This window comes from Emys orbicularis, chromosome 11, assembly GCF_028017835.1.
Source record: "Emys orbicularis isolate rEmyOrb1 chromosome 11, rEmyOrb1.hap1, whole genome shotgun sequence".
Classification (NCBI taxonomy): domain Eukaryota; kingdom Metazoa; phylum Chordata; order Testudines; family Emydidae; genus Emys; species Emys orbicularis.
This window is the reverse complement of record NC_088693.1, coordinates 22,553,199-22,577,245: the sequence shown is the minus strand read 5'-3', so window position 1 is coordinate 22,577,245 and position 24,047 is coordinate 22,553,199. Positions and strand designations below refer to the sequence as shown.

The window sequence follows — 24,047 nt, the reverse complement described above, 5'->3', positions numbered from 1 at the left end:
GGAATGGATCAGCATCTGCATGGATGGAAAACCTAAAACTAGAACCGCTCCTGTGCAGGAGGTATACAAAAGACTTTGCTGGAGCTACTGGGTTTACAGGATGAGGAGGATTCTTGATCCCTCTTTTAGGTTGCTGGTAGAAAGCCTGGTTACTTGGTTTTGTTCAAGGAATATTTGCTGTCTGAGTGGACTTTTTCAAAAAGTTTTTTTTTTAATGTGGCCATGGAGATCTTCCCACCACACGCACTTTAATCCATAAAAGGGAACAGCTAGTGCCATAACAGTCACTTTAAGCATTATTGAGGCTTCAGCACTTGCAGTTTTCATTGTTTCCATTGGAAACACTGCCTTCTGCTTAATGTGTCCCAGTGCAGGATGGCATACAATTTCACAAGCCATCTCTTGCCAGACATGGAAACTATTCTGTTTCCCACTGTCCTAGAGCAATTAGCACTGGGAAATCCTGTCTGTGCCAAAAGGGTAATGCAGGCATGAAAAGGGGAGACAGTGGAATATGATCAGCTAGCGCTCTTTGAGACTCCCTGAGGTGGGCTAAATTACATTCACCCACACAAACTGGAGCAGTGACAATCTGGGTCATAGCAGAGCTGCTTTTAGCTTATCTCTAAGGTCACTTAAAGTTTAAAAATATATTGAATGTTTAAGGACTAACAGAATAAATTGTCAAACAGAACAAGAAGTATTTCTGTGACCTTTTGCAGTACTTCAGTTTAGGATGTAATGCTGGAGAGAAAAGATAGCCTCAGCTGGCAATTTTCTGACTTTAATGGTTTGTTTTGTACATGTCTAAGATACTTTTGTTTTTCATAACAAACAGATGAAAAGATAGTGTGAGGGGGTTGGTTTTTTGTTCCAGAATTGGCTTCACCAGTACAACTAGTGCTAATAAAATGATTTTGGAAACTATTTTTAAAAATTATACCCTGTTCAGACTGGCCACAGAACATTGCTAACCAAGATTGTTTTAATCTGATTTTTAAAAACAGTTTCTGAAGTTTGAGAGTATTGCAGCATACGGAAAGCTATGCATAACTGCACCTTTCATCAAATGATCCCTGAGTGATTGAGAATCATTTGTACAGGGATACATTCACCCATCACAGAAATGCAGCCATGTCTGGAGATGAAATGTGGCAATATGCGACTGCACCACCACAGAGGACATCTAAAGGGGTTCTGAATGTTTTCCTAAATGGGCTGAATTCTGCTCTCAACATCTGATCACGGGACCTTCTGTGCATGGATTACTCCCATTCTACCATCATGGAAAAAATTTCCCTTCCCATGGCCTTCAGAGGGGCCACTCTCCTGGTTCAGGAATTAATACAGGAGGATATAGTATGGAGTGTGGGGGCCAGGGAGATGCAAATCATCCTTCCACTGCTCTGATGTACTTCCCAAGCAAACTAACAGCCCCAGGCTGTAATTCCTTTCCACCCCCAAACCCTGTAGTGGTAATCCCTCTTTGAGGAAGGCTCCAAAGGCCAGATACCAGCTGCTGAAGTTCTGCTGCCAGGGAATAAAGGAGATGGATTCCCAGAGCTAGTTCAACCACCCAAGATCCATGACACTGGGTGGCCAGATCCTGTTTCTTCCATATTGAACAAACCTTACTCTCCTGACAAAAGAATTAAGAAGAAACTGTGTGTCGAGTTTCCTGCAGTTTTCATAGGTAAACTGCAGTGAGGCACAATCTGCCCATCAGTTACACTGGTGTCAATCTGGAGGAACTCCACTGAAAACAGCAAAGTAAGCTGAAGTCAGAAGGAGACAGTCTGGAGCTAGAGGTGAGTAACTGAGAGCAGAATTTGGCCCTGCATATTCAGGACATTGAAACATTTGAAGTGAAATGTCAAACCAGGCAAGTCCAATGAAGCCTGAAATCAAATAAAATCTTGCCTGATTCTGGGTTTTGAGTACCACCAACAAATACTGCCAAGATTCATTTTATTCTTTTGGCAGAGGCAGATAAAATGATTCTGTTAAAAATCTCACCTGGAAAAGTTCAGTTTTACCACCATGATTTTGTACCCATCTGGTGAGTTTCCATCAATTTTGTTTTATTTTCATCTTGAGTTCTTGTATTCAGATCAACCCAAAATGTAAAACAAGTGTGGGGTTGCCAATAGAAAGGTTTGTGAAAAGTCAACCATATCTCTCATAACCACATGTAGTCCTGGTCTAAATTTTACATTTTTAAAGAAAGACAATATTGATGAAAAATCTAAGATTCCATTCTACAATTTGTAGATTCTTAAAATTCATAGTCATAAGAAATATAACTACCTACCTCTAAACTAGCATGCAGTGCACAGACCAATAAAATTGGAGGATTTGATAACCGAAATCCATTGATTCCAGGACTTAGTTGCAATTCTGGAAAATGAATAACTTCTGTTAGTTTTATTTTTTTATTTGTTTTATTCATTCAATTAAAACTTTCACTAAAGTCAGTGGGACCTTAGGATTTGGTTCATTATCAGAGAACATGTTTACTCCACTTGTAGCTACTATTGTTCACATTGGAAGTACTCAAATTTTATCAACTGAAGGTTACATCAGCAGCTTTCCAAGAGCCAGAGGACTGCAATTAATTTTCATGTAATTGAACATATTAAAATTGCCTTTAGGCCTGATTCCCTTCTCACACTGGTGTAAACTACAAGCATCTGTATTGAAGTCAATGCAGTATAAAAGGAGTACAAAACCACAGTAATTGAGAGGAGACAAGCTTTTTATCTTTAATATGAATAAGTGGCTTGTGGAGACTGCAGATTGCAGTGGTCCATCTTGAGCTAAACAAAGTCCACTTGGATCAAATGGAATATCACATACAAGGGACATGTAGTGTCCATAAACCCTTTTAGGCCACTACAGAACTTGGGGGGGGGCAATTGACTTCCAGGCCAGATTTTGGTTACCACTGCTTTAGGCTTTGAAATTTCATGTGATCTGTCTTATCTTTGCAGTGCAAGCACCAGAGCTCTTTCAATGGAAGGGAGCACCTCTCACTCACTGTGAGGACTTACTAAACTCATCTTCCTCCTGTGAACTGCCCCTACAAAATGACTTCAAGACTAGCCTTTTGTGAGTAGGAACCCAAAGGAGAGGGAGTGGAGAGTGTCTGAGGTGACAGATTTCATTTTTTATGCTTTAGAAGATGACATGTCTGATGATGGCTCTCCAGCAAGACTAGCCCAGTCTCTCTCTATACTTTTGGCCAGAATCCTTGCAGTATCTCAAAGAGAGGACTAAGGCCAGCAGTGTTGACCCAAAGTCACACTGGCAAGGACTCACATAGCAAAGCCACAAAGCAAGATTCTAACCCTCCTGCAGGCTGAGGTCTCCTCTAAGATGGGGTTGGAGGAGAGACTGACCTCCAGATTTGTTAAGTACTCCTGTGTGTCCATGCACAAGGCTAGAACACAGACATTTCACTTCTTTTGAAACAGGTCATTGTTTTATTTTATAGCTCATTAAGTTCTAGCTTGGAGTAGTAAAGCCAAAATAGATGGCTGTTTTCAGTTAGGGCCAAATTCTGCCCCCTTCATTCATGTTTCCCATTCATTCCAATGGAATTACTCCCACCATAAAGTATTACTTAATATGAAGAAGGAAACCTAGTAGGGTAAGTCAGGTGCTTTTGAAAATTTTACCCATAGTCCAAGTTTGAATTTTTGAAAGGCCTTTTTGGTGCATTTGTTTGAGCAAACCATCCTGAAGCAAACAACTAGATTGACATGACAGTAGAGCAAATTCATTACATATGTTACTTCATTGCCTTCAGTGAAGCTGCACAACATCAGGGATGAATTTGGCCTTAATAGGTTTAACACCAGTGAGCAAATATAAAGTCTTATCATTTCTATTCAAAATAATGGTGAACAGCGATGAATGCACGTTCTAAATCATGTGACATATTTAAAGAAGTATACATACTGTTTTCCATGAGAAATCTAGTTTTGAATTCATGACCCCACCAGCCTATTAGCCTAAAACATAACATGGAAAAAAAAACTGAAAAAACAACAAAATCTTGCATTGATATATTTTAAATCTGACATGAGAGTTACTAAATAGCTTCTGATACTGTATTTCTGATACTATTTGATTAGTGTAAGTTATGTGGTTAGCTGGCATTAACAACTTATTTATGTGACTTGACAATTTCTGTTTAACGCTGAAAGATGATATTTATGATAGTTTTCAAACAATCAATCTATTGGGACTCTATTAATGTTCATTTTGTCTAAATTCATCTTACAAACTGAAAAATAAAGCAGAAATATTTCCAGTGTTATGTTCCTAATGGCTAAAAGGACAAACACAAATCTGCTTTGGTAAATACTGAAAACCAAAGGACATTATAAATCTGACGTAAATCCACAAAAGCAAAGATATGAACAGCAAACAAAAGATAGACAAAGAGGCCTTTGAGTAAAAGTTGCAGTTGTTTCATCGTTCCATTACAATGTTGTGCTGATGTGAATCCCAACCTGGCAATAAGATTTCAGATTATGAAACTGGGTTTATTACTCAATAATATGACCCCCTTTTTAATGAAATTTAGTCCGATTTAATTCATAACTATATTTTTGAGACAATATTCTGAAGACATTTCAGGGTGGGTTTTTTTTTCCAAAATAGAAATATTGCAGAAATTTAAATAAAATATGAAATTTTTCATCAAATATTTTGCAGTGACCTAGTATTTACTATGAGCCAGCTCATGGCCCAGCTCATGTGGTCATACAAGGATATGAGGGGAGTAAGGCAATCTCACCTCACCTCGTGTGTGGTCTCTGTAGACCTGGGGGTCTTAGCACAAAGGGTTAAACTGGTGCTGGGTACCCAATACACATCTCTAAGCAACTAGGTGGCTTTGTTTTCTGTGGCTCCATCTTCACCATGCCAGCCAGCACAGTTGAGCTATCATTGAGTTGAAGGCTAGAGTGTGTGTGTAATTTGCTGCTAGCAAGAGCTAGTAGCAAATTACTTTCCCCTGGAGCAAACAAGGAGGAAAGGAATGGTGCTTCTCTGCACTACTCCTGGAAAGGCCTAGCCACATGCTGTCAATTAAAAAGGCCAAACTGTAAAAGTCCAATATAGACGGGACTAGATTGGTTAGTCACACTGTATGTAAAGAATTGTTATACAAACTATATACAGTGCCAAGTAAAATGCTTACTTGTTATTTCTGGATAATTTCACCCCTATGAATAGATCCATCACTCTCATCTCATTGTATTATATAAAGCAGACATGTGAAATAATATATAGCTAAAGAATAGTCTTACTATTCAAAGTCACATGGAAATCAACAATGAAATCATCCATTCATTTCAATGAAATTTTTGTCAAAAATAATATATTTCTAATAAAACATAATAAAAGCTATTGCCCAAATAACTCAGATGCTGGTGCTTTGAATAATAAAAAATGCATCATCAACTGTTTTATAGTATTTTACAGTATCTTTCCTCTATAATAGTTTACCATCAAACACATTACACAATGATATTATAATAAAATCCCATTGAAATTAATGGTGCAAGTATTCCATTCATTCCAATAGGCTTAGCATAGCAAAAAAAAACCCCAAACATGAAGTATACTACCTAGAATAATAGTGTGTAGTAAGGTTAAAAAAATACTAAAGAGCAATTTACTTGCTGGGCCATGCCATGCACTCATTCCTCAGGCAACAGAAGTCAACGGAGACCCATAGACATCAACAGGAGTACTGTCCAAGTAAAGAATGATGAAGGACTACAGTCCTGGACTTCAGGTTTTAGTTCAGGTGAGACTCCAAAAGCTTGGTGTTGTATCTAAACTTATTGACTCTGTGCAACTGGCCTAGAACAGGACCTGTGGTTCATCATGTCTAGAACTTGGAAACTGAAATTTCAGAAATTGACTAAAGTTTGTTGATAGAAATGCATGAAATTTAAAGGTGGTGTAATTTTTTTTAAATCGTTTTGCCTGTCCCTACCATTACTAAAACACTGACAAGCTACATTTCTTTTTGCTGTTCTAGAACTCCATGGGCATCATACATGATGGATGTTTAGATACAATTCTGGTTCTATACCATCATCAGTCCAATTTTTCCTATGGATGTCATTTGTTTCGTGTACGATATGTCAATAAGATTCAAAGAGGTTTTATATTTATACACACACACACACACACACACAATCTTTATAAATTAGCAATTAACAGTTAATAATTTTCTGTGAAAAAAATTGAAATCAGGGCTGCCACTGGTATGCCAAATTTCAACCTGTTATGATGTGAAATAGCTGAGGTTATAAATCCTAAATATAAGGGTTTATAAATGCACAGTAAAAATAATAGGCAGTAAAATTGCACAGTAAGATGAGGTAGTAAAATTTCTTATTAAAGAGTAGCTACTCTGCATGCAAAGTGGATATCCCGAAAGGCATTAATTATTTCAAACATTCTTGTTTTCAAAATACCAAGGCACCAGTTTATAACTTTCTATTTTAAATCTGAGCCGTGATTTTGGCAAAATCTTGTAATACCAAAATGCGTGAAATGACAAAAAACTTGATTTTTTTTAATGTTCCTGTACTTAAAGTAGTTTGCCCCCAGCCAAGTTGGGGAGTTAAATTGTGTTAGGAGAACTAGCTGTTGTAAACCAGGCATGACTGTTTTACAAACCATGATAAAAAATGCTTTTTAGATTAGAGGAGGGACTTGTTCTGGGAACATGCTTTAATAATCTCTATTGGGAACGGACTCTTACTGGACATTTGCACATATGGTTATTTACACATATATGTACAACCAGACTGGAGATTTGTCACATTTTATTATAACACAATTTGAAATGGCCATTCCAGCTTTGTATATGTATTTGTGTTTCTGATATGTGTTGGATTATTAGCCTTCTGACATCCCACAAACAGCTAGAGATCATACAGCTTCTTAAGATTGCCCTGCCAATATGCTTCAGCACTGAGAACCTCTCAGGGTGAGAAGGTATTTCAGTCCATGGATCAAATGGACATAGAGACTCACAGCTGAGCTTGTCAAAAAGCAGTGCTAATTAGGATCGTGTTTTTTGTGAGAGGTACATGTGATCACATAACTGTACTTAGAGCTAAATAATTTTTTTGTTTTGTTTTTTAAGTAAAAATAATTCCATTAAAAAGGGAAAGCACTTCAGTCCATTTTGTCTCTAAAATAAAGCAGGAATCCTAATGTTCCTACAAGAAAGGATATTTTGGGGTATTTTTGCTATCTTCTGAGCTATACACATCACTATTTTTTAAATGTTTAATACGCTGGGTTAATGCACACTGTTACTTGCCCAAGTTCATGACACAAATAAAGCATGTAATTCAAGATCATTAAGCATATTTCATTGGTTTTGTTTTACCCGAAAACATTCTCCCATTTTGCAAATCAAGAGGCATAGACAGCAGATTTATGGAGGGGAAAAAATATGCCAGATAGGCGCATCAGCCTCTCATTTGTTCCTATTTCTTTTAAGCACATTTACACCAGGGAACAATCCCTTCAGTAAGTATTTTTATTTAGCTCAGTTTTTCCCGCATCTGTGTGTGTTAGACAGAAGCGCTGGGCATTCATAACTTGAATCATTTCGTTTGTAGTTGCATTAATGATGCAAGAGTGTGGGATATAATGATCACTATGTATGTGCGGTGAAGACATCAAAGAAGATCCAGTTAAAGAACATAGAAGAAATACATAACAATTCCTTTGACCTTTGCTTCTAAGTAACAGATGATTATGCAACTCATTTATAATTTACAATCTGAAGAAACATGTGGTTCATTTGCCTTCTTTGGAGGGGGGGGGGGAACCCTCCCAAAACTGTTGAGCAGTGATACAGAAAACAAGCAAACACTATTAACACAGCCTGACTTTCACAATCCAGGACAAAGCCTTCTATGAACCATTCTGTCATCATATTTTGTGAGAAATCATTTTAAGTGTTCATGGGAAAATATGCTAAAAGATATAACAGGACAATAACAGTATAGGATTTATGACACTAAATATTAAACTCTCAAACTTCACTACGTATGGAGTATAATGGTCTCCATTTACTAGTCAGATCGCATCCTTGCCTGGAAATGTCTTATGTCTTATTCAGATGATATAGAAATACTATATTATTGGATTTATATAGTTTATCTATGCTTGGCTTTTTAATCCTAATATCTGAATAGATTAAGAAAAGGAAAAAACAAGAGGTAGGCAAACCAAATAAGGAGAAAAATACAAAAGACTTGTCCCTCCCCCTCTACCCTGCCAAATCTTTGCCCATTCTTAAAAGTAAACTTAAGATTTTAAGAATTGAAAACGTTGGATCCTTTCTTTCAACATACCGTCTTCTCCTAACCAGATGGGAATGCAACCAGTAATGCTGGAAATCTCATGAGAAAGTCTGGTCTATAGAGCTGATCAAGACATTTCAGAATTCAAAATTCTGATGAAAAAAATATGAAATTTTCACAAAAATATTCCTGTCAATTTTGACAAGCTCAATTGTTCTCATGAGATTTTCAGCCCACTTTTGCTGACCCAAGAGGTGTGCATAGTTTGGAAATGCATCTGAATTTTTAGATTCTTATCTGAAGAGAACAAGAACTCTGAACCTCTTGTGATGCTCCCATCATTAGAAACAATCCTTATTTTCTCACATGATTAACAATTGCTAAGAGGAGGGTTACTTACCTGTAACTGGAGGTTCTTCAGGATGCGTGGTCCCTAGCTGTATTCCACTGTGGGCAGTTATGCATGCACATCATGCACCTGGAGTCAGAGAATTTGAAAGTAGTGTCCGTTGGTTGGTGAATATGCCCTGGCTCACCTTGTGTCTCCAACCAAGGTGATAAATGGTGGTGTGGATCGATCACTTCTTCAGTTCCTTTTCCACCGCAAATCAGATAAGATCCAAAGTAGAGGGGAAGGAGGGTGTGTAGTGGAATACAGATAGGGACCACATGACTTGAAGAGCCTCCAGTTACACTCTTCTTCTTCGAGTGATGGTCCCTATTGTATTCAACTGTGGGTGATTGACAAGAAGTACCCAAGTAGGGGGAGGGTGCACGGCGGAGGAAGACAGTAGCATTGATCAGAGAACAGCCATCCCACAGGTGGCATCAGCAACTAAGTTCTGTACCAGGGCATAATCCTTACAAATGTGTGGATGGAGCTCCACGTGGCTGCTTTACAACTATCCTAGGAGGTTAAGTCCTGATGAAACGCTATGGTAATTGCTTGAGCTCTAGTGGAGTGAGCTCATACCCTGTAGGTGGAGGGACATTCAAGAGCTGAGAGAGTAGAATGCAAACAGATATCCATTTGGAAATTCTCTGGGTGGAGATGGTATGCCCTCTGGCTCTCCCCACTATAGCAACAGTCTAAAGGACTTCCTGATTGGCTTTGTTCTCTGCGGGTGAAAGGCTAAGGCTTGTTGACCATTGCACAAACATGCGGTTTCGGGAAGAATACAGGTAAGTGAATTGATTGGTTAAGGTGAAATTCCAAAATCACTTTAGGTATAAATTTGGGGTGTAGGTGTAAAGAAACTTTATCTTTGTGGAACACAGCATATGGTGGGTCTGTCATCATTGTTCCAAGTTCACTGACCCTCCTCACCAATGTGATGGCTACAAGAAAGGTGACCTTCATGGAGAGGAGCCTTTAGCAAGTAGCTAAACACTCAAAAGGGGGGGCATTGTTAGTACTGAAAGAACAAGATTCAAGTTCCATTGGGCCACAGTCTTTTGAGAAGGTAGGAAAGTTCTTGGCAGGTCTTTCCAGAAATGATTGGTTAGTGGGTGTGCGAAAATAGTGTAGGTGGATAGAATGCACTGATTGCTGCTAAGTGGATTTGCAAAGAGCTGAGGGAGAGACCCAATGTCTTCAAAGATAGGATATAGTCTAAGAGAGTGGAATATACATCTCTTCTGGTAGAATGGTTTTATCCAGGGGAGGTCCTTGATGGTATTCTAGACCCCCCAGGGGAATCCTGAGGCATGAAGCCAGGACTCCCTTTGCATAACAATGGCAATAGCCAGGGCTATAGAGGTAGTATCAGCCACATTGTCTACAGATTGGAGGGCAGTTCTGGCTATTAACTAACTTTCTTCTATCAGAGCTTGGAAACGAGTATGATCCTGCTGTGGGAGGCCATTGGCGAATTCCTCAAATTAAGTATAGTTCAGGAAATAATATTTAGCCAATAGCACTTGATAATTGGCTATTGTGAACTTAAGACTGGAGGACGAGAAAACCTTCCTCCCTAGGAGATCTAAATGTTTACATTTCTTGTCTGTGGGAGTAGATCTGAGATGTTATTGCCTGGACCTTTCCGAAGTGACCTGAGCCATCAACAAGTTGGGAGTTGGGTGAAAGAATAAGAATTCTGAACCCTAAGTCAGAACATAACATCTTTCTGCCCCTTTTGGGGTAGGAACACAGGTGGCAGGGGTATGCCGCACTCTCCTAGCCAGCTCCAGTATGGCATCATTGACAGGGAGGGCAATTCTCGTAGGTCCAGAGGTATGGAGGATGTCCAAGACCCTGTGTTGGGAGTCCTGGATCTTCTCTAGTAGAATCTGAAGTTCCCTGGTGACTCTGCAGAGAAGGCCTTGGAACTGCCTGAAGTCATCTGAAGGGAAAGGAATGTCAAAGTCACCTCTTCATCCAGTAATAGTAATGGTAGTCTGGCCGGTTCTGATGGAACTAGAGCATAGTACTCCTCCCTCCCCTATCGGATCCAGGGGAAAATTTGATGGTTCCCTCAGAGGGAAGAAAGGTGATGACTCCCTGGCAGATCGGATAGATTCTGAAGAGGGGTACTCGTCCCAGGGTCACCAATATGATGAGTAGGGGTTGACAGGTGGTCACAGGGGTCCCCATGGCTGAGTCAGGGGAGGCGGTGGTTGGTCCCAGGGCCATGTGGATCTCCTGGGGAATGGGTAAAGATAGTATGGGAGAAGCGGTTCATCTCAGGGTTCTGAATCTCCCAAGGAGAAAAAGCCTGACTTGGGTTAAAGTGGTGGTACTGCTTGTGCTGTTGGAGAGGTGTAAGTTGTCTATGGGGGGAAGCAATCGGCTCTGTTCTGAATGGCATCAGAGCTGAGGACACAAAAGATTCCGACCCAAACCATGTGGCAATGAGAAGGAACTGAAGAGGCAGTTGGTCCGCCCCTCCCTTTATCACGTCGGTTGGAGGCATGAGGCGAGCCAGAGTGCATGCACTGGCTAACAGCCACTACTTTCAAATTCTGCCACGCCAGGTGCATGGATAACTCCCACAGTGGAATACAACAGGGATCATTACCCAAAGAAGAACATGTACGGTATGTAAGAAGGAATGTGGTCTAGTACTGAAACACATGGACGCCCAGTTAGGACTCCTAGCATACATTTTCCATTTTTTAAAGCTGACTTGCTATGTGATTTAGGGCCTGATTTTCAAAGTTAGGCATGCTCAGTTGAACAGATAGTCTCATATACCTAATTACAGGCAGAAAAGAACCAATTATCCTCTCAAACCAGTGTAAAACCTGTGCAAGTTAGGGGAAGATCAGGCCCAAACACTTGATATTTGTGCACAAATCAGGTATTTGTGCATGTGGTCAGTTAGGGGCTTCCCACGAGTTTTGCAAACTGATTTGGTTTTCATGGTCACGGACTCAACAGATTGAAAAGCTCGAGTTCCAAACACCCAGTTTTCTCCTCAAAATAATTGTCACTGTAAACCCATAGAAACAGCTTTGCTTCTATGGGTTCATTCCAGCACTTCACAAAAATGCCAAGAATGTTAGTGAAACCGTTCATTTTATTTACCTATTTTTTGTGTTTTATAGTCCAGAGGTTGGGGGCCCATGCATGGGACTTGGGAAAACTAGGTTCCGTTCCCTTCTCTATCACAGACTTCCTGTGTAGCCTTGGGCAAGTCATTTAGGCTTAGATGCACAGGAGTTAGACACCAAGTCCATGTTTCAGGCACTAAAGTCTCTGTTTTAGCACTACTGTGATGCACAAAACTCTCGCAAAATCCTCTAGGCACCTAAACTCACTCAGTGACTAAGTTTTTGAAGTAAAAGATCTCTAGGCATCTAAGTTTCTGCTCTGGGCATGCACACTGCTGCCTCTCTCTGGGCACCCAGGCATTATCTACTGCTGAAGCCACAGCACAATTCACAAACCAGGGGAAGATAGGCCTTTAGCCATCTGAGGTGCATGCAGGGCCCAATCAGGAAGGCACCTTCTAAGCATGCCTGCTGGATCAGGCCATGCATGTGAGATCACACAAAACAGATTCCCAGCAGCTATGTTTAGAATCCTATTTGTTTCTATCTGTCCAGCGATTCACTTATTGGAACAAGACATACCCTATACTCCATGTTGTGACACAGGGACAGAAAGGGTTACACACCTAGCAGGCTAATTGACCCAGAATCAACCTTTAGTGACATGTTAGTAGAGAATGGTTGTGTTTTTTGTGTGTTTACATATATATTGTTAAAGGTTGAGCATGTAACTAAATGGTTCTTATCTATCGCTATATTCTGTTAATTCAGAGATCAAAAGAAGATGTCAACAGATGAACTGTGAATGCAGTAATATCATCATACTTATTTCTCTTTGAAGTTTGTAGTAAACTGCCTGTAAATGTCTGAAGATGGGTAATTACCTTATGCTAGCTAATCATCTGTGATGCTTAGGAAATAGGAAATCTACTTCAAAGCTAGGATAATTGCCTATTGTTCACCCAAGGACTGCATGCTGCCAAGAAGCTATGGATGGCCTATAAAGCTCTATGAAAACACTTGGGCCCTGATCCTTGCATCTTAGATCTGCTTAAGCTTCATCAGGGGAAGTTTGAGTCGCAAAATTGAGGGCTCCAGTTCCATTCTGGATCATACTGATATTGGACATTGGACTATAACCTAATGAACTGATTCTGGAAAGGAATCTTTGCAACTCTAAAGCTCACCATCTCTACTATGAAACAGACCTAAGAACTCTATTCATAGCTGTATGTATGATAATCTTTTAACCAATACTCACTCTCTTTTCTTTTTAAACAAATTTTAGTTTAGTTAATAAGAATTGGTTGTAAGTGTGTATTTGGGTAAGATTTTAAATATTCAGTAATCTGGTGGGTAATGTGTCCGATCCTTTGGGATTAGCAGAACTTTTATATGATAAGATTTTCAATAATCCTCATCATATTTGACGTGTCTGTCTGGGTGAGAGCTCAAGGCCGGGTTGCTTTAAGGGAACTGTGTTTTGGCTTTTGGGTAACCAGTAAGGTATTGTAGAAACTGTTTTGTTACTGGCTTAGTGAATCTAAGTATTAGAATAACCACAGTTTTGGGGATTGTCTGCCCCATTCTTTGCGGTTTGTCCTGATTGAGCAATCCCACAGTGGCCCCCCCTGAGGTCTCAGTCACAGATGTGTCAAATTTCAACCATTTCATAGTTCTCTTGTACACTGGATCAGTGATTAATTATAAGTAGGATGTTTGTGGAGCCTGAAAAGCTTTGGAACCACAGGTAATTATTAGTCTTATATTACAGTAGTTTTGATCTTTCATATATCCTGGTATACTTTCTTTACCCTTTTCAACTTGCTACAAATATTTTGTAATTATTAAGTGTATGTGACTCATTAATATTGCCGTACAATATACTGGGCTCTAATCCATTATTAATGGATTGCTCTCTTATAACTCAATAAAAAATCAAAACCCCCTTATGAAAGGTATTATTATGAAAATAGTGACTTTTAATATTTAATATCTCTGAAGCTTTACTTTGTCAAAAGACCAAAACAATAAGATTATACTATAAGCTAAAAATGTGACATTTCTCTTTTGTTGAATTGTTTGCATTTTTATTTTATTTTATTTTCTTCATTTTGGTATGTCTCATTTAAAAATGTCCAAACTGACTTTCACTGCAGATGCAAATTTTAATGGCACAAATCTAAATCTCTAAAAACAGTTTTATGATCCAAGTACTGACACAACCTTAATTATGCTGCCTTGGTTGGTGATATTATAAAATGACCTAGATTTAAGTAATCATCCTTTTCCCCCAAGTACTCCTGTTCTTTTTGACCAGTTCAAGTTTCACTTGTGTCACAGGTGGAAATTTTAATGTATCACTTTACAAGTAGGGAATAAGACAACTTCACTCCACAGGTGAAAAACCTAGGCTGTTTGGTCAATCAAGTGTGAGTTGATTTACAGCTGATAAGTATTTGCAGATAAAGAGTGCATATGTCCTCCTCTTGGATTGATTTTTTTCCTTGTTAGACTTTTAGACTCAATACAACTGGGAATATTCCAATCTCAGAACATGTCCATCCACATTATCCCTCCAGGTCAAAACAAACGGAGATTGAGTTCACTTTTATAACAGGAAACAAGTTTCTGTGATCAGAGTATGTGAAAGAGAAATGACCATTATGTTGGGAATCCAATCAGAGCTTGGTGAATTCACACAGAACAGTTTGGGAAACCTCTAAGGCATTCACGAGGGACGATAATTTCATTCAGTGGCCAGACCAAAAAAAAGGTATGATCAAACTGCAAAAAGAGCTGGAGTCTAAATTAAATCCTAAGAAAAGATCTTACAAAAAACAACCCCTCCAAGGCTAATGAAGTTGAATTAAAAACTGTTAAATCAGCTTATGAGCAACTATTATCACAGAGTGCTCATATATCACTTCTACTAGCCAAATATAAGATATATGAAAAGGTGGAATACAGCCAGCAGTATGTTAGCACATTTACTAAAAGGAAATCAAATCTCCTGCCTAACACCAGAAATTAAAAATCAAACAGGGAGCCAATTTACTCATAATAGAGATATTAATAAAGTTCTCAGTGTTTTCTATAAAGTCCTGGATAATGCTATATTTTGTAAAGAAATATGGTAAATCTTTCTAGGGTGTTTCAACAAGATTAAATTAAACATGAAGCAGCAATCCTGCCTAAAGATATTTCTGAACTGTGACTTCTGACTTAAAGGAGATTCAAATGGTTTTGATTATTATGATATATTTAGTGAACCATTCACACACTCCTTAATCCCTTGAATGGATCTTTGAGGGAACAGTATCTAGATGAAATTCTAAATAATGCATACATCTGACTGAACTATAAAATAAAAATTTAAAGATCCAGGGAGTTATGCTTCCTCTAGGTCTTGATTGTTTTTGAATACAGAAATCACAATATTAATGCAAGCCCTCAATGAGATTGCAACCCTTATTAGACAGAATTTATTAATTATGACCAGATTGGATTTGTGTGCAACAGGAATCAGTCCACATTATGAGGGTTTTAGGTCACTGGATGGAACTAGTCATATATTGCAAAAGAGGTGTTTAAAAGGTAGTGGGGTTGGATAGGTTTCACAGAGCCTAAATTTATGTTGCAGAATTTGTATTACTGGTGATGATGCATGAAAAGGAAGGAACACAGAACAGGAACTTAGAAGTCATCTTTTTACTTTACTTTTTTTGATCATGTTCAATATGGAAATCATTGTCATTTTAAAATCCCTCCTCTTATTAGAGTTGAACTTTCATTTTGTCACCAACAGAGGTGTTTGTTGTTGTTTTTAAATATGGCCCATAAATGCTCTTATTTTTATTAGGGATGAGTAGTCCATGGAGACAACAAGTCCCAGCATGCAGTGCCCAATTTTGATTCACGTGACCTAACACAAGTACTTAGAACATGATAAACTTGATCTAAATGTGGGTTCCTCCGGTTAGGGCCTGACATTTGCAGTAGGTGTAATTACTTAAACATGAGAATGAATGAGTGTGTGCACGTACACACAGTACTGTATTCCTCTGTGTGATGGTCTTTGCTCAGGAGTTGGTCGGTAAGGGGAGTGTCAGGGCTTAGGCCTATGACATGCAGGGGATTGTTGGTAAGGGAGCCACGCCCTCCCACTCCACCGGGATATGACCCAAGGCCTGTGGAGGGCTGTCAGTGACTTGACAGCCTGGGGATGCTTAAGGCTACCCCCATGCAATTGTCCCCAGGTCACCATTTGGGTTTAGAAGGCATGAAGGGTCTCCGTTCACCACAAAGCACCTTCTGGTGGCTGCGTATAGCATGGTAGCTCTTTTCCTCAATCGAGTGGTAACCGCCTCCTTCTGTGGTATGACCCCCTCCTGGGCAAGCTCAGTCCTAGGGCTTTCTCCTGCTGGGGCAGTCCAGACTCCATGTAAGAGGAAGAGGACAATGCTTCCCTCTCAGGCTGTCTCTGTAGCACGTTCTCCCTTCCCTCAGGGAGGGACCTTTGGGCAGTTGTCATGGGGAGAGATTCTGCCTTTCCTTCAGCTCTCCTCTACTGGAGCTGCAAGTCTGTTCTTTTCCCTGGTCTGCCACCACATGAGCTGCTCCCCTGCCTCTTAACTCCTCCTCCAGTTGGAGCATTTCCTACAGGTGGGGTGGGGTGGGGCTGGCTGATCCCAGAGCAATTCCTTAACCCCTTGTTGTCCAGTGTGGAGTGTGTATATCCAATAACACTCTAGTTTTAGAAGTTCTGTTACATCCTCTTTGTCCTACAGGATTTGAATAATGTCTCTCATTTGTGTGTGATATGGAGGAATAGCTTTTTTATTTTCAAGGTTGATTAAGGCACTGAATACTAAATATTATTTGTAATGTAGTAGTGGCACCAAAAGCCCCAGTCGGCATTAAGACTCCATTGCACTGGGCACTGTAAAAAACAATTAAGATGTCATCACCTATATTTTTAATTATATGAAGCAGCAAACAGTCTTAAAGATCCTAACAAAAGCAACTTTGAAGACTGGACTCAGAGTTTAGGAGAAACTAAACATAAGTGGATGCTTTATGCTGGTAAATTTTGCTTTGGGTGTTTGTGATAGGTATGGCCTAGACCACCCAATATGAATTGTATGTGCTATATAAAAAAAGTGATGAGTATGAATTAATACTGAAGGATGAGTTGTACCCTATGATAAATTCCCTTTGTTCTATTCCAGCAACATAGAGGGTTTATAGCTTCCTGGAACAGACTTTGTACTACTGCCTTCCTGTCCTTTTTGAATTTCCATTCCACAACACATTCTGAAATGTTAGTGGTGCTAATGAGAGTTGGGTGATTATACGTAAATAGATAATGCACCAGACAGTAAATGGCACTCCAGAATATACAACATAGTTCCTGGAGTTTGTAGGACCAATTAAAGCTTCTGCTTGCACACTGCAACTGGCTTCCTTCCTACATCTCTTTACATCAGCCCTTCTCACAAAGAAAAGGAGGTGCTGGGGTCCAGAAAATCCTCAGCCACTGGAAGAGCTCATCTGGAACTGTTCCTGCTGGTGTAAATCAAACAGTCCCAAGGCTACTGTAATATAGACAAGGGGCCAAATCACCACTAGGGTTGGGGGGAGAAACAGAAAGATAGCATATAACAGCACCTGCATCCCTCCCCTCTTCCATAAGTCAGGTGAACTGAAATAATGTGTGTGTATCATCAGGCAATTCCGTCAGGATTAGAGCTGTACAGAGAAAAGTAATTCATTTTTCTGTCAGATTTTGATATTTCTAAATTTGGCTTGGTTCCCATTTGGAACAACCCCCCCAACATTTCAGAATGTGCTGTGAAATTGAACTTCAAAAAGGAATGGGAGCCCTGGGTTCCCTGGTTCAGAGGCAGGTCATCTGGTGGCCTGCTCTGGAAGCAACAGACCCTGGAAGTCCTAGGAGCTGAGGCTGCCAAGGAGCCACAAGCCTGGGAGCCAGTACACCCAGGGCTTCCAGACTCCCAGCTACCTGTTATCATGCCTGATGGGCAACTGGGAGGCTGCAAGCCCAGTGGAGCCAGTATCCTATGGGCTTGGGAGCTACAGCTTGCAGGTTTCTGGATCCTCATCAGATTGCCTGACAAGCTGCAGAGGAGCTGGAGTCTGGGAGCTCAAAAGTCAGGGCTTCCAAGCTCTTGGCTTCCTGTCAGTCTGCAGGTGGGCTACTAAGCAGCTAGGCTGGTGAACTGGGAGGAAACCATGCGGCCCATCACAACTTACTCGAAATCCAACAGTCTCCATGAAACATCTTGATTTTAATGAATCAGCATTGGATAAGAGAGAACTTGTAGAGGATAAGGCTCTAAAGAGGATGCTCTCACTTACAACACAAGGTTTGGCCTTTTGAAAGGAATAAAGTTGTCAGAGGGCAACATTTTTAAAAAATCATTCGTAAAATCCAAAAAAATTATATGGTACATGAGATGACTCCAGCCACATATGGGTAAGCAATACATTTTATCCTTATTTTATAGCTAGGAAATCTAAGGCTCAGAGAAGTTGGGTGATTTCTTTAAGAGGCTCACTGGATAAGTGATTTCAGCATGGGACAGAAGGCAAAAGTCCTGGGTTCTAATCCTCATACTGATTTACTTTGTGATCCTCAGCAAGTCACCTTTCCTATTTTTTCCTTTGTAAAATGTAGATAATAATATATATGGCCTAGATAATAATTGTAAAGTTCTGTATGAAGGTGAAAAGAAATGTCAAGGCTAGCTAGTGGAAGAGGTGGGAACAGAACTCAGGACCATGCTTTTCAAAATTGACACATACATTGGCAGATTTACATGAAATAGGATTCTCAAGTTTTCACAAGTGTGATGGGACCCCTGCCCCACACTGGGCTCTAAGGGATTAATAGAGCCTATAGAGGTTGCACAGGAGGCAGTCAATCAGAGAAGGACTGAAGGGAGCAGCCAATCAGGGCCAAGCAGGCCCATATAAAAAAGGAGCTGGAGGGCAGAGGAGGGTAGTTCTCTGCCCGGAGTCTAGGGAGGAAGAATTGTGTCCCTGGAGGGCTGAGAGAACTGCCAGCACCCTTGACGTGCTGCTAGAAGGAACCGGGGGAGCAAGAGACAGCTCCTGGATGGCTGCTGGGGTTTGCAGGCTGAGGCCCTGAGGCAAGGGCAAAGAGGACTTGGGGCCATGAGGAAGTGGACGGACAATTCACTGCAGTTGCCACTAAGGGAAGTGGCTGAACTGCGGACTCCAGGTCCTCTGGAAAGGGGGAGCACAGTGTGTGGCACAGCCAGAGGTCTGTGTCGCTTAAGAGGACGCCGCGGTCCTTGGAGAGACATGGGTCCTAGCGCAGGAGTGATGGCGGTGAGCCACCACCAGAGGAGGGCGCCCTGGTGAACTGAGATAATCCCCAGGACAGCCAGCAGGAGGCGCCAGAGTGGTGAGTGAACCTCGTTACCACAGGTTCAACTGAAAACTTTCAGTTCCCCAAAAGTTTGTGGAAAACCATAATTTTGGGAAATGTGATTGGATGCAATGAAATGGTGAAAAATTGTCTAGGAATGAACTGTTGGGTGACGTGGAAGGAATAAAGGGAATGTGAGTGGCATATTACCATGCACACACAAAAATCAATTTCACCTAGCTCTAATGGTTAACATTGCGACATATTTATGGCTAGATAGGATGACAAATATACACCGCTCTTTATAAACAGAAAGATCAGCGGCGGCTCTAGCTTTTTTGCCGCCCCAAGCACGGCAGGCAGGCTGCCTTCAGCGGCATGCCTGTGGGAGGTCTGCCGATCCCGTAGCTTTGGCATACCCGCCGCCGAATTGCTGCCGAATCCGCGGGACCAGCGGATCTCCTGCAGGCAAGCCGCCGAAGGCTGCCTGACTGCCGCCCTCACAGGGACCGGCAGGTCGCCCCCCACGTCTTGCCGCCCCAGGCACGCGCTTGGAGTGCTGGTGCCTGGAGCCGCCGCTGAGAAAGATACATTCCTTGTCCCAAGGATATTAAAGTCTAAATAAGTCATAGAAATATAGGGCTGGATGGGATCTTGAGACATCATCTCATCTAGCCTTCTGTGCAGAAGCAGGACCAAGTATACCTAGACCATCCCTGATAGGTGTTTGTGTATGCTGTTCTTAAAACCCTCCAATGATGGGGATTTCACAACATCCCTTGGAAATCTATTCCAATTCTTAACTATCCTCATATCCCTGGACCTGGAGAACAACTGATCACTATCCCCTTTATAACATTCCTTAATGTATTTGAAGACTGTTATCAGGATCTCCCTAGGACTTCTTTTCTCAAGACTAAACATGCCAAGGTTGTTGTTGTTGTTGTTTTTTAAACCTTTCCTCATAAGTCAGCTTTTCTATACCTTTTTTCAATTTACTTGCTCTCCTCTGGACTCTCTCCAATTAGTCCACATCTTTCCTATGAAAGGAGGCGTCCCAAACCAGACACTTTACTCCAGCTGAGGCCTCACGAGTGCCAAGTAGAGCAGGACAATTACCTCTTGTGTCTTATACATATGACACTCCTGTTGATACACCCCAGAATCTTATTAGGCTTTCTTGCAATTACATTACATTGGTGACTTATATTCAATTTGTGATCCGCTATAACTCCTAGACCCTTTTCAGAAGCACTACTGCCTAGCCAGTTACTCCCCATTTTGTAGTTATGCATTTGATTTTTCATTCATAAATGTAGTACTTTGCACTTGTCTATATTGAATTTCACCTTGTTGATTTCAGACCAGTTCTGCAACTTGTCAAGGTCCTTTTGAATTCTAATCCTGTTCTCTGAAGTGCTTGCAACCCCTCCCAGCTTGGTGTCATCTGCAACTTTTATAAACACACTTTCCACAACATTATCTAAGTTATTAATGAAAATATTGAATACCAGACTCAGGACCGACCTGTGTGGGATGCCACACGGGGTGTTGTGAAGGCCAATACTATAACGGGGTTCAAAAAGGAGCTAGATAGATTCATGGAAGATAGGTCTATCAGTGGCTATTAGCCACGATGGCCAGTAATGGTGTCCCTAGCCTCTGTTTGCCAGAAGCTGGGATTGTGTGACAGGGCATGGATCACTTGATGCTAACCTGTCTGTTCATTCGCTTTGGGGCGCCTGGCATTGGCCACTGTCAGAGGACAGGATACTGGGCTTGATGGACCTTTGGTCTTTCCCAGTATGGCCGTTCTTATCTTATATGTCTCACCAATATGACATCAAACCATTGATAACTACTCTTGAGTATGGTCTTTCAACCAGTTTTGAACCCACATTACAGTAATTTCATCTAGACCACATTTCCCTAGTTTGCTTTTGAGAATGTCATGTGTAATTGTGTCAAAAACCTCAATAAAATCAAGATATGTCATGTCTACACTATCCCCGCATCAACAAGACCAGTTATTCTGACGAAGAAAGAAATAATCGGAGGCCCAAAGCTGAAAAGATGAGAATAGGAATAGATGGAATGCACATTAACCAGCCTCTCCTTCGTAACCTAAAACTCCTTCCAATGCTAAATAATGATCTTGGATATTTGCCATTCACATGGCGAATCCAAGAACATACCCCTACAGCCCCATCATGGGTCTAGATTGGCCTAATAAATCACTTGTCCCAAGACAATGCAATTAAACCTAATTAGCCAGTGCCTTTATTCCTAAACTGTCTCTTCCTATGGGAGATTTTAGCTTTTGGTTTTTAAATTAGCTTAAGGAGCTAAATTGCTCTCATTGACTTGGCAGGGAAACAGTTTACTTCTGTCGTAGTCTAGGATAGTTTATGCACTCAGGAGACACTTGTTGCATTTCATGAACAGCTTACAGCTATATTACCCAACAATTTGAGTCCACGGGTACTAATAACAGATCTTTCTACAAACTGCACCCTGTACATTTTTTATCAGTGACCACTAACTTTTGACCTTGATCCACTGAGCACAGCTTCTTGGAAGTCTCCTACAGTGCTCCTTCACATCCTTCCTTTGGCCAGGTTGCTGTTTATTGGCTTGATTTTCAGAAGGGCTGAGATCTGCAGTTCCAGTTGACCTCAAGAGGAATGAAGGTCAATGAAAATCAAGCCATGTGTCTATTGTCCGTATAAACACCTTCACAAAAGCAGCCATAGTTTTTTTCCAGCATAGACTAAGCAACATTACTGCCCTATTTGAGAACCATTTTTTCTTCCTTAGAATAACTCTATTCCCAAAGATGGGCAAATGTGTTATCTTTACAGCAGCTTCAGCCATTTTTGTCACAGCACTGAGGGCTCTAATTCCAAAATATGGTGATGTGTCATTTCCTCAGGAATAAAATAATGGTAATAAGAAACCCAACAAACTAGAGTAAAATGTCATAGGAGCCAAGAACACTTACCAGCTGGAAGGGATGGAGATGCAACAATCAGATGCAAAGCAGACAGCTTATAGGCTTGACTTTCAGAGATGCTGAGCATCTGCATGCTGTCAATGGAGTTGTGGGTACTCAGGACCTCTGAATCATCAGGCAGCTTAGATGGTATTTGCTTGTCTTTAATCAGCTTAAAGACCCAGCTATCAGGAAGGCATACTGGGATAAGGTTTTTGTAAGAGGACGAACCCAGGCCCTTGAGTTTTTGTTAGGGACCATGCAGTCAAAAAGAAAGGCAATCCTCCAGAAAAGGTTGAATTCTCGCCTTTCTAACAACCAAAAAACCAACAGCCAAGATCTTGCTCGAAGATCCTAAGCTTTTTGAAGTGGGAGCCTGGTGTGTATGAAATAGCAATGGCCTTCTTGTTTTTCCTTTGATATTTTGTTTCTATAATAAAATTGAGATGCTTTTTGGATATCAGCTGTTTCCTGTGTGTACAGCATTCCTCAACCACATCACACAAACTGTATATTTTTAAACTCAACTTTAGAGCAGACTAGCAGCAGGTAAAGGCTTGATAAATCCTTTCGTTTTAAACACTAGACGGTGTACAATATTCCTTTACTCTTCTGCCAAGGCTTATCTATTATTCTCCTGGCTGCTTTACATACATTTATTTTCTTTTCATCTTATTAAATGGTGTGTACTTCTTATAAGGATTCAGCTAGGAACTTTTTTTCTTTTTCCTCTAACCCAGGACTCAGTCAGGTTGTTTTTCACAGCAGTTGTGCCACTAGACAACAGGGTTAAAGAAACTGCTCAATTATAACTACAAATACTATAATATAAATACTTTTTTTCCCAGAGAGCCTTCCATTCCAGGCACTTTACAGATATTAATTTTTCCTTATAACAATCCTGTCGGTAAGTTTTGTTGTTTTCATTTTTAGAAATTGGGAAAACTGAGGCACATACATACAAACATAAGTTCAGAGGGAGAAATTCACAAAGAAGCTAGGCACCTGTCATTTGTACCTTTGGACATCTCTCCCTGAGTGATCCACCTGAGGCTACACAGCAACTGTGTAGTATAGCCAGGAATATAGCAAAATTTCCTCCTTCATAGCCTTAAACTTACAGAATTAGACCCTCTTTCTTCACCAGAAAAAAAGAAACATTGAGTATTCGTTTCAGCCCCAAACTTAGGGAATCAAATGCTAATCATACAGGTTCAGTCCTGACACCCAGTCCTTGCTCTGACTGAGACCACACCTCTTTATTATAAAATGTCAATGTATACCTATGTGGGGAAAACATCTTAGTCCACTGAATCAGTTTGCATTCTAAAAGGTGGAACAGATTTTGAAAGGCTAAATTCAGCCTTGGTGTTAGAAGTGGTCTCAACTCTTGTCAAAGTCAACAAACTAGCGACCATTGACATCAAAAGTCAATTTGGCCCAAAGTTTCCACTAAAGGAAGAAAGGAAAGATAAGCTAGAAAAATGCCATCTAACATTTTAGGTAAAGATGCTTAATAATGTTGAACAGGAATACCCTGACTTCTGGGCTCTAGAGTCAGTCTGTGTCTTATGCTCTCCTGTTGGAGCTGTTCTGATTTGGCCCAGCAAATATTTAATTAATTATACAGAGAGGGAGAGATAGTGACTCTAGAGCCCAGTGGTTAGAGTACTCATATGGGAAATTTAATGACTGTTTAATTATATATGCAAAGTGGAACAGCTCCAAAAGGAGAGATTGAAAGAGACCCATCCCAGAATAGCCAGTAACCTGATGGTTAGGGCACTCAGCTGGG

General features: G+C 40.5%; 1 protein-coding gene across 3 annotated transcripts in view; it reads right to left on the bottom strand.

The window, feature by feature from the left end:
* Positions 1–24,047, bottom strand: part of KYNU (kynureninase) — a 79,241-nt gene that overhangs the window by 5,380 nt on the left and 49,814 nt on the right. Inside the window, exons 12-13 of one of the 3 annotated variants that reach the window (XM_065413504.1) lie at positions 3,961–4,013; positions 2,312–2,397 (exon numbers count right to left, since the gene is read on the bottom strand). The exons of the other annotated variants lie outside the window; for them this stretch is intronic. Coding sequence (XP_065269576.1) covers positions 2,312–2,397; positions 3,961–4,013 — 139 coding nt within the window. The remainder of the gene's footprint in view (positions 1–2,311; positions 2,398–3,960; positions 4,014–24,047) is intronic. 3 annotated transcript variants of the gene reach the window in all.